This window comes from Eublepharis macularius, chromosome 10 (genome assembly GCF_028583425.1).
Source record: "Eublepharis macularius isolate TG4126 chromosome 10, MPM_Emac_v1.0, whole genome shotgun sequence".
Classification (NCBI taxonomy): Eukaryota; Metazoa; Chordata; class Lepidosauria; order Squamata; family Eublepharidae; genus Eublepharis; species Eublepharis macularius.
In genome coordinates, this window is record NC_072799.1 from 5,663,667 (window position 1) to 5,678,803 (window position 15,137).

Consider the following 15,137-nt stretch of genomic DNA (forward strand, 5'->3'; position numbering starts at 1 on the left):
AGCTTGGCCCAGTTTATCCCTCCATATCAGCTGTCAGTCTTCATTTGTTCGCAAGAAGAACCCCTGAGCCTAGCTGCAGAACTGTTATGGAATGTTTATGAAGATTCCATCTGTTCAGAAGCGTCCCAAATGCTCCGTGTGCAAAGCCAAGGAGAGACGGGGCTGGGAAATAGAAAAGGGAGGTAGATAGGTTGTATGCGTAAGAGTGTGAACATGAGAGAGGACGAAAGGGGAACAGAGGCAGAGAATTTATTCTGTGCACAAAATCCTGGTCTCCCATGGCTTGCATCTCACTGCTGTTTTCTCTTCTTCATGCAGCAGACCCCAAGAAAGACGACTGGCTCCCACCTCTTCTCCTCACGACAGTCAGTTTAAAGCATGTTAATAAGGATCGGCCCCAATCAGTTTCTGGAGCAGCACCTTCTTGTTGTGGAGGACGTACAGCGGGGGTATCCCACCTGCAAATCCATCCCGGCTCCATTCATGACTGAGGGACCTTCGAAACCAACTGACCCAGACTGGCCACCTTCCAATGTCACCAACTCGACAGACTGCGGCGAGGATATCTTGCTGTACGGGGACACTGAGAAAGTCGTTATCGGGACTGTCCTCTCGGTCATCACCTTGTTGACCATCGCCGGCAACAGCTTGGTCATCATTTCCGTCTGCATAGTCAAGAAACTCCGCCAGCCCTCCAACTACCTGGTGGTCTCCTTGGCTGCTGCCGATCTGTCGGTGGCTTTTGCAGTCATGCCCTTTGTGATCATCACGGACCTGGTGGGAGGGGAATGGCTCTTTGGAGAAGTCTTCTGCAACGTGTTCATTGCCATGGATGTCATGTGCTGCACCGCGTCCATTATGACGCTCTGTGTCATCAGTGTGGACAGGTAAGGAGGTGCTTGTGTGCCTCTTGATGGACGCATGGGGTTCTCAGAAAATCAGAATGCATGGGATTCTCAGCAGCTCCGAGTTACTGGCTAGGCTGGGCGCATCTGGGCAACGGTACAGGGGCTGTGGGTAGCACAGGTTGGCCATTTTTGGTGCCTCTGGTGCCCCTGTCTACTGGCACCCTAGGCAATCAATCATCTAAGGCCACCTAGTGAATGGGCTGGGACTCCTCTGAGAATATCGGAATTCTGCAAAGAAAATATTATGCTGCCCCTAGAAATGGGCACCAGCCAGATAGTTCTTGTGCAATATGGTTTCGCTAGGGTTGCTAGCAGCCTGGAGGGGGAATGTGGCCCGTCCCTTTGTTGGTGGGAAGTGCTGTCAAGTCATAGCTGACTTAGGGCAACCCCTGCTGGAATTTTCAATGCAAGGGACTAACAGAGGTAGTTTGTCATTGCCTTCCTCTGCATAGTCACCCTGATCTTCTTTAACAACAACAACAACAACAACAACAACAACAACAACAACATATATATATATATATATATATATATATATATATATATATATATATATATATATATATATACCTATAAAAGGGAAACCGTGTTTCCAATTACTCACCGTATCCCAGAGAGCAGGCATGCTTGCGCACCCCTAGCAGGGATAAGAGGTGAGTCCTCAGTAACAGGGCTTGCTGAGGAGGCCAGCATAGGAGCGTGTGGGGTTGCCTGCCTCCCCTCCCCCAGCAGCACTCCCCACCGGTCCAGCCACCCAATTCCACCCCAATCAGGGCCAAATCGGACATTTGCAGGGAGCAGGAGTGCACCAGGGGCTTGCCGCCCCCGGCAGCGCTCCCAGCCTCCAGAGCCATCTGATGCGGGCCATGGAGGTGACGGAAAGGCCCGGCATGGTGATGCCACCCTCCCAAAGCCCCGCAGCAGGGCCCTGCTAAATCAGTTTTCTAGAGCCCATTGTATTCCCCCCCCCACAATGGGCTTTTTTGCTAGTAATAATAATGATAATAATAAACCACTACACCATCCAAAGCCAACACTGCATAGCTTCCAAGATCTGATGAGTCTGGGCTATTCAGCTCAAGGTATATACTGCTGTACTTGCTACATAACGTACTTTATGAAAACTGTAGATAAAGGCTTTAAAGGGCTGTTTGCACCTTCTCTTTATTCCTTTGCCCCTGAATTGTTTGTTCCTCAGGCCAGAGGTAGAAAGAATGTGTCAGGGTGGTGGCAGTGAGTGAAAGAAGAAAGACTAGTGGTGGACCTTCTGCAGGGATGTATACAGATGCTCAGGTGTGCTGGTTCCTAACGCCGGCTACCTTGATATGTCCTTGGAAGGCATAGCTTCTGCTCCCATGAACACTTGAACCTGTCACCTGCTAAGTTAGCTTATTGGTCCATTAAAGTCATTGCCTGCCTCTGTGTAACAGCCCTTGTCTTCTTTCAAGGTCTCCGATCCAACAACTAACCAGAGTTAACTTTGCATAGCAGTCAAGATCTGATGAGATCGTGGCTGATTCCGCACATGTTGGATAATGCACTTTCAATGCACTTTATCAATCGTTTGAGGTGGATTTTTTGTTCCGCACACGAAAAAAATCCATTCCAAATGATCTATAAAGAGGATTGGAAGTGCATTATCCAACGTGTGCAGAATTAGCCCTGGTTTGCCTGGGCTATCCAGGTCGATGCCCTGATCAATTAACAAAAGCTTAATGTGTGGAAATCGGCTGCTGAAGTTTTTCATGTTGTGGAAGTAAATAATATCACCCATGAAGCTTCTCTTAAAGGGACAGGATATTTTTCTCCAGGCTATTGGCAACCCTGTTTCAGGCAATTTTGCACCATTTCTTATGTTGAGATGTGCGATATGTGTAAGAAAATCCATGTTTAAACAGAGCGCATTTTCGGTAGATAAAATCAAGCCCTGACCAAAAAGTTACCTTTTCAATCTTCCAAATGATTATAGCTAATACACAAATTGGATGCGGCCCAGTAGGCAGCCATCTTGAATCGCCCTTGTAAGGAAACCCAATATGTGAACAATAACCCACAACAGAAGGGTCTACAGACTGGCAATTTACAATTGATTAATTATACAGTGTCGCTGTTATAGCATTAAAGTGCCAAGTGCTTTTATATTTTGCAGTTCACATGCCACAAAAATGCACAAACCAAATCGCATGCACTCCCCCAAAGTTCGCAATCCCCACCTGGTATCTGGCTTCCATTTGGAGATAGAGGAGAGAGTGTAAAACTTCGGAACTGCACAACCACTGACGTCCTGCGCTCTTGAAAAAGAAACTACGAAACAGGAGTTCAGCTTGCGCCCTGTTGAGTGCGTGGTGGCTGCTTTCCTCCCCTGCAAGCTCTGCGTCCCAACTGCCGATTCTCCCGGTTGGGAGTTGGTCACCGGAACGCTGTTCGTCAGGGACCACTGCAGATAAGAGAAGAAAATTCAATTCCTTCAATTAAGAGACTGTCTTGGGATTGCGAACTTTGGGGGAGTTCATGCTATTTGGTTTGTGCATTTTTGTGGCATGTGAACTGCAAAATATAAAAGCACTTGGCACTTTTATGCTATAACAGCGATACTGTATAATTAATTAATTGTAAATTGCTGGTCTGTAGACCCTTCTGTTGTGGGTTATTGTTCACATATTCTATTTACCACACAGTGTATTCAGGAAACCCAATATGGCAACCCGGTTGTAAGAGGGCTGTTCCAGTGGTACTGCCAATGTGATTAAGGAAATACAAATATTAATAGGAAGCTTTGAGGTTTATATCAAGAGCCATTTTAAGAGCAACACAATTTATTTATTTATTTATTTATTTACTTAGATTTATAGTCCGCTCTCCCCAACCAATTGCGCTCAGTGGGAATGAAGAGTTTTAATTCTGGTGGTGTTGAGCTGTCATCATACGTCTCACTTCTGTGTATCACCTACTGGTCTCCTGTCAGCAGGGGGGGCAGGCATATAGTCATTTTGACCCCCCATATAAAGATTCTTCTTCCCTCTTCCCTTCCCCCCAGTGTTTCATTGGCAGGGTATGGTATGGGCCGCTATTTCAAGAACCATGTTTTATTGTATTATATGAATTGCGATGATGATGTGGTTTTACTTTGGTTTTAAATGTATTTTATATCCTTTCGTTAACCCGCTCTGAGCCCGCTTGCGGGGAGAGTGGGCTAGAAATCAAATAAATCAAATAAATAAAAATTAAAAAGAAAGGTGTTAACCAAGACAGTTGGCTATAGGGTTTGAGAAGTTCTTGGAAGTCCCCTCTAGTATGTAACCATCGCTCTAAGGAGGGACATACCCATAGCTAGAGGCTCAGAGCTAAACTACAAGAGACGAATTAAATGAGGACGTGCACCTGAAGGGAGTCACAATGTTAGCCGGGAAGCAGAGTTTTAAAAGAGATCGGAAGGCTTTGTCAATTTCCCCTCTCTGCAAAGCTGGCAAAGACAGCTCCTCAGAGGGTTTGCTAATTTCCTCTTTGCCTCCTAAAGGCTCTATCAGTTTCACCTGCCCTTCTAGGAAGCGAAGAGGAAATAAACAAAACCTCTGAGGAGTGATCTTTGCCAGCTCTGTAGAGAGGGGAAATTGACACAGCCTTCCAATCTCTTAAAACTGGCTAACATTGCGACTTCCTTCACGTGAGCGTCCTCGTGTAATTTGTCTCTTGTAGTTTAGCTCTCCGTGTAGGATGAGAGTTAGAAACCTAGCTGGCTTCACTGGGTTTAACTTGGATTTATAGTTCCAGTGGTACCATCAAGGCTGGACTTCAAGGTGAAAGTCCAAAGCCCCACTTCATAGGCTTAGCATGGGGTGGCGGGGGCAGGGGCGGGGGGGGGCTTGAAAAGCAGTTAGGGTTGCCAGTTGCCAGGTGGGGTCTGGCATTCTCATAGAACTGCAGCTGATCTCCAGCAGACCAGTTCCCCTGGCAAAAATGGCAGCTTTGGAGGGTGGGTTCGAGGGTGTTATGCTCCAATGAGGACACACTCCTCCCTAAACCCTGCCCTCCCCAGGCCCCACCAACCCAATTTCCTGGAATTTCCCAACTTAGAGTTGGCAACTGTACTGTAGCTTCGTATTTGAAGTCTACCTAACTACTTAAAGGGAGAGGGAGCATAAAACCATTACATTCAGAGCCTAAAATCACCTAACGGCAGCACTGTATAGCTCTGTCGTTGGGATCATAACTTGACATATTTCTGCTTTGGAAGCTGAAAAGAAATTGATGCCTGCTGTGCTCAATACGTGTTTACTGTGGGAAGTACCTTTTATGGAACAAAACCAACCATCATTTCTCGGAGATTTTAATTACTAAGTGTGGGGTTGATCCTGGCAGGTTTTTATGGGGAAATGTCATCGTGGTAACTCTTCCCTGGATGGCTTCTATGGTTCTCCTTTCCTATAAACACGCTCCCCTGTGGCGAGCTTCAGAAATACCCCAAAGCCAGTTGAATAAAATCCCACGTAATGAACACTGTAAAAGGTTTAATGTCAGGGTCAGATTTGGACCTCTTGACTTGCACTCAAATCCAGACCTGGTGGGCATTCACAGCAGTTCAGGGGTTCTTTTCTCCACTTGTAGATGATGGAGGGGAGCTGACCTGGATAGCTCAGGCAAGCCTGATCTTGTCAGATTTCAGAAGCTAAGTAGGGTCGGCCTTGGTTAGTAATTGGATGGGAGACCTCCAAGAAATACCAAGGTTGCAGAGAGAGGCAATGCAAAACCAGAGTCTTTCTACATGAGACATCTGACACATGAAGAACACATGTCAGGAGATGCAATGGTAGCCGGGAAGGGTAGTTTAAAAAGACAGAACCAATGGTAGGGCAAAGGCTTTGCTATACACTGGAGCTGTGTGAAGGGGCTGTGAAATGCCAGAAGGGAAACTTCAGCCTATTATAACCTCTCCAGGTCCAAGCCCGGCTCTGGAAGGCAGCTCCAGCCCTTTTCCATTCCTCATTGCCCTCTGGTTGCCATCCCACACAGTTTTAGACTGGAGAGGTGAAATTGACAGAGCATTCCGGAGGCGAAGATGAATTTAACAAACCCTCTGAGGTGTGATCTCCGCCTGCTCTGTCTTTTTAAACTACCCTTCCCTGCTACCATTGTGTTTTCTGACACTTGACAAACATGCACCCAGGCATCTTGTGTAGAGAGATTCTTAGTCTCCTACCTTCAGATCTTGGAAACTAAGCAGGGTCAGCCTTCGAGTGATTCCGCACACGTTGGATAATGAACTTCCAATCCTCTTTATAGATAATTTGGAATGGATTTTTTTCGTGTGCGGAACAAAAAATCCACCTCAAACAATTGATAAAATGCATTGAAAGTGCATTATCCAACGTGTGCAGAATCATCCTTGGTTAGTAATTGGATGGGAGACTTCCCAAGAAGACCAGGGTTGCAGAGGCAGGCAACGACTAACCCCCTCTGTTAGTATATTGCCAAGCCCCATCATCGGTTGCCATATGTCAGCTATGACTTGATGGCACTCTCCATCACCACCAGACGATGAGGCATGAAAGGCAGAGAACCGATTGCAGCACTTTGGTGACCCAGACAAAGAGGGGATGCATTTAATCACCAGTCTTCATACACATGGGATTAACAGATACACAAAACTTGTCCTGCCTGATTCTTTTAGTAGGAGATACTGTGGACTGGACCTGGGGCTTTCCACATGCAAAGCTAACCATCTGCCGCTGAGCTTTGGCACTGCTCCAAAATACACAAGAGCTTGCCTTACGCCAAGTCAGTCTCTTGGTCTGTCAAGCTCAGTCTTGTCTACCCAGCCTGGCAATGGCTCTTCAGGGTCTCGGACGGCAGTCTTTCTCATCACTTCCTGCCTGGTCTTTTTCACTGGAGATGCTGGAGATTGGACTTCTGTACACAAAGCCTATGCTCGACCACTGAGCCACAGACCCATCCTATTACATCTCCACATACAGAAAACGTTGTCTCTAAGGGCCAAACAGCACAAGATGACTTACACAAGTTTGTGCTAGTGTTTCGAAGTATGTATGCTCCGATGCGCCCGTGTTGACTTTTCCCCCAGCTGAGCACGTGTCCTGTAACTTCGTGTAGCTGCATTTGCGAGGGTCCATGGTCATATAATCAGTGAGTTGCCGGTGCAAAGTGCCGATTTTGGTCAGCGTGGGGGGAGACGAGGGATGGTATCCCATGATGCGCCTTCTCTTTGAGCATGCTCAAGTCTTCCTTGGCTGTACAGAGCAAATTCGGTAACATTTGGCCATTGTTTCCAATGGGAAATGTGATCCGGGGCTTTCCAGGGGCCTGGAGGAGCCATTTTTGGACTCAATTTTACCAAATTTGCCGGGTACCTACTCCTAACTGTCCTCCAATGACCCCCCCCCCCAGTTTAATGAAGATTGGACTTCATAAGGGCCATTTTGGGGCCCCCAAAGAAGGTGCCCCCAGCCACCTCTAATCTCCATTATTCCCTATGGGGAAAACTCTGGGGGCTGTACAGTGGGACTGGGGTGGCATTTTGTAATTTGTTTCATGTAGTTCAGCTCTAAGGTCCAGCTTGTCCAGCTTGATGAATCTGGTTCACTTTTTCTTTTTCTTTTTTTGTTCTGTCGCAAAAACAGCGACTGAATCCCCCTTCCTGGTTTCTCGTGCGTTCCACCCCACCTCCTTCCAACACAAAGAAAAAGAAATGCTCCATCCCCGTTCCCTTCACCAGTCCCCACTGCTCTTTCTCTTTGGCATTCATTGATTGTGACAGGAAGAAAGGATGTCGGAGACTGTCTACTCCAGACAGAGATTTCCCCGTCTTCTCTGGCAAAACGCTAGGTGGTTCTTCCCCTATCAATTAAAATATTCAAGCAGGCTGAGATTAAAATCTGCAAAACTGAGAACAGTTCCCAGTAAGCAAAGCAAAATACTTTGACAAAGAGCCAGGCTTCGGTTTGAAGCAGCAGGTGGGGGTCCTTTGGAAAAAACTGGAAATGTTGACACTTGTTATTTCTCTGCATTGCATAGTTTAAAAACCACCAGCCGTCTGAGAGCCCAGTTTAAAATACTTGAGGGGAGGCATTCAAATGCTATTTCATGGTTAAATCCTGATACTCATTTTTATCTTAGCTCAGTATTTTTTTCCCTAACAAACTCCACCTCTGGTCTCTCTGGACTCAAATCTGTATGAACAGGGCTACGGTCTTGTTTATGAACTTGAGGGCAGCCGTGTGGAATTCAAAGTCAATTCCAGAAAGCATTTTAATTTCTGGAAGCACTGTTAAGAGGTGCCTTAAAGTCTGTGGTGTGGAGTGGTAAACAATACATTGGCCTTTTGTATATTTAAGCTGTCAGCTTTAGTATTGTGTTTTAAAACTATGTCTACAATGCAAAAGCCATTTACTTCAAATGTCTACATTAATTACGTGAAGGAGCATGGATCAGTCCCGAATTGTCTGACAATCATGTCCCCAAGTTTTAGAAAGGGGCAAAGTTTTTCCCTTCTTCCTTTCCTACTCTATAGATCCGTAGATGTTAGCCATGTTAGTCTGTACATGCAAAATAGTAAAGACTCCAGTAGCACTTTTAAGATTAACCAACTTTATTGTAGCATAAGCTTTCGAGAACCACCGCTCTCTTCATCAGATGCAACCGTCAGGTTGCATCTGATGAAGAGAGCGGTGGTTCTCGAAAGCTTATGCTAAATAAAGTTGCATCTGATGAAGAGAGCGGTGGTTCTCGAAAGCTTATGCTACAATAAAGTTGCATCTGATGAAGAGAGCGGTGGTTCTCGAAAGCTTATGCTAAATAAAGTTGCATCTGATGAAGAGAGCGGTGGTTCTCGAAAGCTTATGCTACAATAAAGTTGCATCTGATGAAGAGAGCTGTGGTTCTCGAAAGCTTATGCTACAATAAAGTTGGTTAGTCTTAAAAGTGCTACCGGACTCTTTACTATTTAACTTTCTATATGTTTCTCTAACCCCACACACTCCCAGACTTGTAACCAGGTTGGTGGGTGCAGTGTCCAACCCGAATCAATGCTTTGACCCACCAAAATATTCTCAGTAACCAAGGATTTTAATTTTAGATTCTGTCTTTCCACTCCAAGGACGAGAGCTTATTTTTATAATAGGAGCATTTCTGGTTTTAAAAAAATCAGTGGTGGTTAGCACACCCCACCAAAATTATGCTCCAAATTTCACCTACCTGACCTGCCCAGTTCTGTCCATGCAATGGCTCAGGGCAGACTTTTGAAGATCACAATTATCCACTACATTTTTTAAAAAATCCTTTTAGCTAGTCTGGCTGTGCACACAACAGGACGCTTATTAAAAGGGAAAAATAAGGGGCAAAAGGAAGTTATTACATACTTAATTGCTATAAACAGTTAAAAGCATCTGAGCTTGGAAATCGCTGATCTGATTTTCTTATTCATTTCCGTTGTAAACCAATCATGGATACGAAAATACCCATAAAGTGTTTGGGAATGATAAGCAGGGAATAGAAGGTTTGTGTATATTATATGGAAATCATGGATTTTCTGTGCATTCCTTTGAGACCCGCTTTAGAAATCTGACAACTTTACCTAGTGGCTAGAGCCCTGCCTTATCCCCCAAACAGAATTCAGTTTGTGATCTAATGAGTCTGGGAACACAGCCTTTTGTACATGCAGAGTGATAGAAAGTCCTGGGAGGAGATGGAGGGGAGGTACGTGCTGGCAGCAGAGCGGCTGCAGCTCTAAAGCATTTCTGGTCCGAGGCGCTTAAGAAGCATGAAATGTTTTATGCTTTACTTAAAAATACTTTATGGTTACCAAATGAGCCCCTAATATTACATGCAAGTAGTTATGTCAATGGACTTCTTAGACCAGAGGTGGGCAACTTATGGCCCGGAGGAGGACACATCTATTGGGAGCTTGTCACCTTCCAGTTGCTGAACCGTTTGTCACAGTGTCGGCCTGCCAGACGGCAGCATTGATGGATGCTCCCGAAAAATTGCTAAACAGCTTGAGGTGGCTTGAAGAACCACCAAGAGCAGAAGAATGGAAGAAGGGGGGGGGCGTGTGTGGATCTTTCAGGGGCTCCAAGATGGCTTGCTGTGTTCCCGCTGGTGACGAGGGATCCTCTGCCACCAGTGGGAGCTTCTGTCACAGATCATCTGGGCCGTGAGAGAAAAATGGTGGGGAAATGGGGCGAGGGCATGGGCAGTGTCTCAACTCACTGTCAGGTTAAACCATAGAGTTTTGCACAAATGCTAGAGTGTTCTCAGGGAAGCACTGACGTCACTTCCAGGTACACAGGAAATGATGTCAGCACGTCACCTGTGAAGGGCATTATATTGCTGGCTGTACCCCCGAGTGTCTCTTGCCTGTTGCCATCCACGTGCTGGCGACCCTAATTCCAAGTAGGACACATGCTAGCACTGGGAAAAAGGTAGAGCTTCGATTCCGTTGTGACGTGCCCCCTTTCCCCAGGATCCTATCCAATCTCATGAGTCAGGAAAGAAAATTTTCTATTTCATTTCTGAAATAAACAGATGATATTGTGGTAATTAACTCGCAACCCAAGCAGGGTTCCCCTGGGCCTTGGTATCTGTTTTCCCCATCCTTGGACCTTGGCCCAGTGCAGTCTACTTTGATGGGCAACAGCTCCTATGAACATATGAAGCTACCGTATGCCGAGTTAAACCTTTGAACCATCTAGCCCTGGATATTTTTTGCTCTCTGCCTGGCAGCGTCTCTCCAGGGTCTCCGGCAGAGAAGCGTCTTTCCAAACACCTGCTGCTTTAGATTGTTCAGCTGAACTGGAAATGCCAAGGATTGAACCTGAGACCTTTGGCAAGCCAAGCAATGTGTTCTACTGTTGGAATGCAGCCCTTCCTTGAGTATTCCTCCGCGTCATCCTTCTGCTAGAAATGGCAGGGTTTGAACCAGGACACATTAGATGAGCCAAGAAGGGGGATGGAAAGGCAGAAGGAAGGAATGAAGTTTCGCTTCTTTCCCTCTCTCTTTCCCATCACAAATTATTATTGTTCATTATGTGTTATGACAACTTAGCATAGAAGTGTAGAAGAAGGGCTTTTTTCTGGGAAAAGAGGTGGTGGAACTCAGTGGTGGAACTCAAGACCGCACAATGACGTCACTTTGGGTCAGCTGGAACAAGGGGGGAGTTTTTTTTAAAGTTTAAATTGCCTTCGGCAAAAATGGTCACATGGCTGGTGGCCCCGCCCCCTGATCTCCAGACAGAGGGGAGTTTAGATTGCCCTCCGTGCCGCTCGGTGGAGGGCAATCTAAACTCCCCTCTGTCTGGAGATCAGGGGGCAGGGCCACCGGCCATGTGACCATTTTTAAGAGTTGCCGGAACTCTGTTCCACCGCATTCCTGCTGAAAAAAAGCCCTGTGTAGAAGTGATAACTGGCATGGCACCAAGACCTGCAGGAGGTGATCAAGAACCATGGAAGAGGTAGGGAGGTCTGCCAACCTCCTAGGTGGGGCCTCCTGGAATTATAACTGATCTCGAGCCGACAAGAGATCAGTTCCCCTGGAGAAAATGGCTGCTTTGGAGGGTGGGCTCTATGGCATTTTACCCCACTGAGGTCCCTTCCCTCCCCAAACCCTTCCTTCCCCAGACTCCACCCCTAAATTTCCAGGAATTTCCCAACTTGGAGTTGGCATCCTTAGAGGGCATTGCACGAGACATGTGACGTGAGTCAGGTTGGAGGTCCCCGATCCAAATTGCAGCCATAGGGCCTTGCATAGTGAGGCTGTGTTCAGCTGCATTTCTAAAATTGCAAATCCATTTTTCCAAAGAAAGCAGAAGTTGGTCATATTCTAGTCAACCAGCAGTATGTAACTTCGTGCTACTCAGAGCCAAGCTGCAAGTGACGCCTGACACAGGTTGGACACTTGTCAGCTTCCCTCAAGTTTTGATGGGAAATGTAGGCGTCCTGGTCTCGCAGCTTGGCTCTCCGACTGCTGTCCAATGGACTTTTCAACTGTCACTTGTCCGACATTCCACCAAGCTGCCTACATTTCCGATCAAAACTTGAGGGAAGCTGACCAGTGTCCAACTAGTGTCAGGCATCACTTGTAGTTTGGCACTCAGAGAATGAATTTCTTTTGTGGGCACAAGCCCACCATAACTGGTCACGACCCATCGCTGCCGTCGATGCTTGTATCTACTGAACCTCATTCAGTAGCTTTGGATGGAAGTCACGACTGACTGTTGGTAGATTGTGCCCACCGTTTTCCAGCAAATTTCCCACATAAATTAAGAACATTACTGGTAAAAATAGAAACAACATCTCTGTTTTCAAGTGTTTTTCACGCTTGGCAAATGTGCAGCTTCCATTTTTTTGGTGGAGGTGTTATATTTTGAACTGAATCCCCTAGCTAAATAGAGATTCTGCCAGAAACACCGAAGAAATAAATAGCGTAAAGTGGAACTTCTCATTTCCAAAGTCCTTTTCAGTCTACATTGCATTTGCCTACATGACTTTTTCGGTTATATAACTAATACTCTAACCACTGGTCTGCATGGCCTCTTGGCTCTGTCTTGAAAGCTGAAATGTTTAGGGCATGACAGCCTTCGTTTTTTAAAAAAATAACTGTACAGAGTACAGATTGCATATTCATGAGCAGGAAGGTGTCACAAGGTCAATGTGCAAGCTGTCGATGGTGTACTTAAGGGAAGGTCAGCAGCTGGAAGCCCCTAGGCCAAATCCAGGCCCTTGAAAGATGCTACCTCCCCCTCCCCCATTTGCAACACTAGAGGCAAACACACTGCGGAGAAGTCATGACTTAGGAACAGAACATGCTGTCAGAGGGCTTTGCAGGCTGGCGCATGAAATGCTGACCTACCACATCGCCACTTGTCTTATATTGAAAGCCCAGAGGTTTAGGGCAAGCATCAGCCAGTTTGGTGTAGTGGTTAAGAGTGTAGGACTTTAATCTGGAGAGCTGAGTTTGATTCCCCACTCCTCCGCTTGAAGCCAGCTGGGTGACCTTGGGTCAGTCACTTAAGAACGGCAGGACTCTAATCTGGAGAACCGGGTTTGATTCCCCTCTCCTCCGCTTGAAGCCAGCTGGGTGACCTTGGGCTAGTCACAGCTCTCTGGAGCTCTCTCAGCCCCACCCACCTCACAGGGTGTGTTGTTGTGGGGATAATAATGGCATACTTTGTAAACCCCTCTGAGTGGGCATTAGGTTGTCCTGAAGGGCAGTATATAAATCGAATGTTGTTGTTGTTGTTATTAGGGCTTTTTTCCAGCGGGAACGTGGTGGAATGGAGTTCCAGCACTTCTTAAAAATGTTTTCATGGCTGGTGGCCCCGCTGGGGTGGGGCCACTGGCCATGAAACCATTTTCAGTGAGGGCAACCCACTGAGTTCCACCACCTCTTTTCCCAGAAAAAAACCCTGGTTGTTATTATTGTTGTTGTTGTTCTCCTAATTGGGGCCTCCAAAAGAACTAGTTGCTGACCAAGGGTGCCATTTTTGCACCAATGCTGAAATAATGTCACCTAATACTGTAAACGGGAAAAATTAAACCAAGTCAGCTTAACCACTCCTGATACTTGTTTTCCAGGTACCTGGGAATTACCCGGCCTTTGACGTACCCCGTAAGACAAGATGGGAAGCTAATGGCCAAGATGGTTTTCATTGTCTGGCTTCTGTCTGCCTCCATCACTCTCCCTCCTCTGTTTGGCTGGGCTAAGAACATCACCGTGGAGAGGGTCTGCCTCATCAGCCAGGACTTTGGTTACACCGTCTATTCCACCGGCGTCGCCTTCTACATCCCTATGACGGTCATGCTAGTGATGTACAACAGGATCTACAAGGCGGCCAAAGCGAGTGCTGAGAAGCATCGGTTCATGGACCTCCCCAGGCAGCATGACCAAGACGGGGCTTACTGCATCGAGGTGGGCGTCCGGGGCCAGCACAGCGCCAAGCGGGACAAGGCGGTGGAGGAGTGTGCTACCTTGTCCAAACTTCTCCGCCACGACCGCAAGAACATTTCCATCTTCAAGAAGGAGCAGAAAGCAGCCAGGACTCTAGGCATCATTGTCGGGGCCTTTACCTTTTGTTGGCTTCCCTTCTTCTTGATGTCCACCGCCAGACCTTTCATCTGTGGCAGTCAGTGCAGCTGTATGCCGCTGAGGCTGGAGAGGACCCTCCTTTGGCTGGGCTACACCAACTCTCTTATCAACCCCTTGATCTACGCACTCTTCAACCGAGACCTGAGGACTACTTTCTGGAGCCTGCTGAGGTGCAACTACCGCAACATCAACAGGAGGCTGTCTGCTGCAAGCATGCACGAGGCCTTGAAAGCCACAGAGAAGCATGAGTGCATACTTTAAGACATCAGACCGTTCTGACTCTTCCTTTCAAAGATGCTGACGTTGCTGTGCACTCGCTCCTGGAGGCAGCCTCTTATTGCTTCCCTAAAAACATAGACTGGGACGGGGTTCTCAATCTAGAGATAATCTCCCTAAGTTTCCTTTTAATATCAGGGACGGTTACCAGCCCACAAAAGTATTTATTGTTCTGATTATGTTATTTATTTATGATGCAGATAGGGAGAAAAATGAGAACCAACTCTCTTGTGATTTGCAAGAACTTTTCTGCATGATTACCAGCAGATTGCTTAGATTCGCCATAGGTGAACACCAGGAAAGTAACTATATAATTTGCTCTCCTATAACAGACACACGGATGGTGGTTCCCTGGTAATGTCTACTCTGGTTCTTAGCCAGGAAGGAAAGGAAGCAAAGCAATAACTGGGGAAAGTGGATGTGTATCCTCAGCCAGCTTTCAGTATCCAAGAGGCAAGGAAGTGATCTAGTAAGGAAATAGCATATTTCATGGATGCATCAGTGCAAGATCTGAATTGCACTATTGTGATAACTAGAGTAATCATTTTCAGTGCTTTTGAGTACATAAAGCATCCCACATACCTAGAAACAGTAATCCTGTTCAGTCAGTATTATTATTCCTATAGTGGAGTGAGGCCACCTGATGAATTTGTGGTTTGAACCTCAGCGTTCACAGCTTCTGTGCGGAGCTCTGTGCGTTCTTTGACTGTGTCAAGTACAGTGAGTGTAGTGTTTTGAATGCCAAATTCAGCATCCCACGAATTCTGTTTATAAACAAAAGCAAGTTTCTAGCCCTGATTAGACATGGGCACAAACAGCATTATGAACAGAAAAAAACAACGAACAGCCTAATCTGC

At 46.5% G+C, this 15,137-nt stretch overlaps 1 protein-coding gene across 1 annotated transcript; it reads left to right on the plus strand.

The window, feature by feature from the left end:
• Window positions 1-378: 378 nt before the first annotated feature.
• LOC129337140 (5-hydroxytryptamine receptor 7-like) lies at window positions 379-14,265 on the plus strand. Its single transcript, XM_054990655.1, has 2 exons — window positions 379-887; window positions 13,494-14,265. The coding sequence occupies exons 1-2, from the start codon at window positions 379-381 to the stop codon at window positions 14,263-14,265; spliced, it is 1,281 nt and encodes a 426-aa protein (XP_054846630.1).
• The last annotated feature ends 872 nt before the right edge of the window (window positions 14,266-15,137 follow it).

Excerpts from the sequence above, each read along its gene's own strand:
- LOC129337140 (XM_054990655.1), top strand. The coding sequence starts at position 379 with ATGTTAATAAGGATCGGCCCCAATCAGTTTCTGGAGCAGCACCTTCTT. Across the intron at positions 888-13,493 it reads TGTGTCATCAGTGTGGACAG|GTACCTGGGAATTACCCGGC; the intron begins GTAAGGAGGTGC and ends CTTGTTTTCCAG.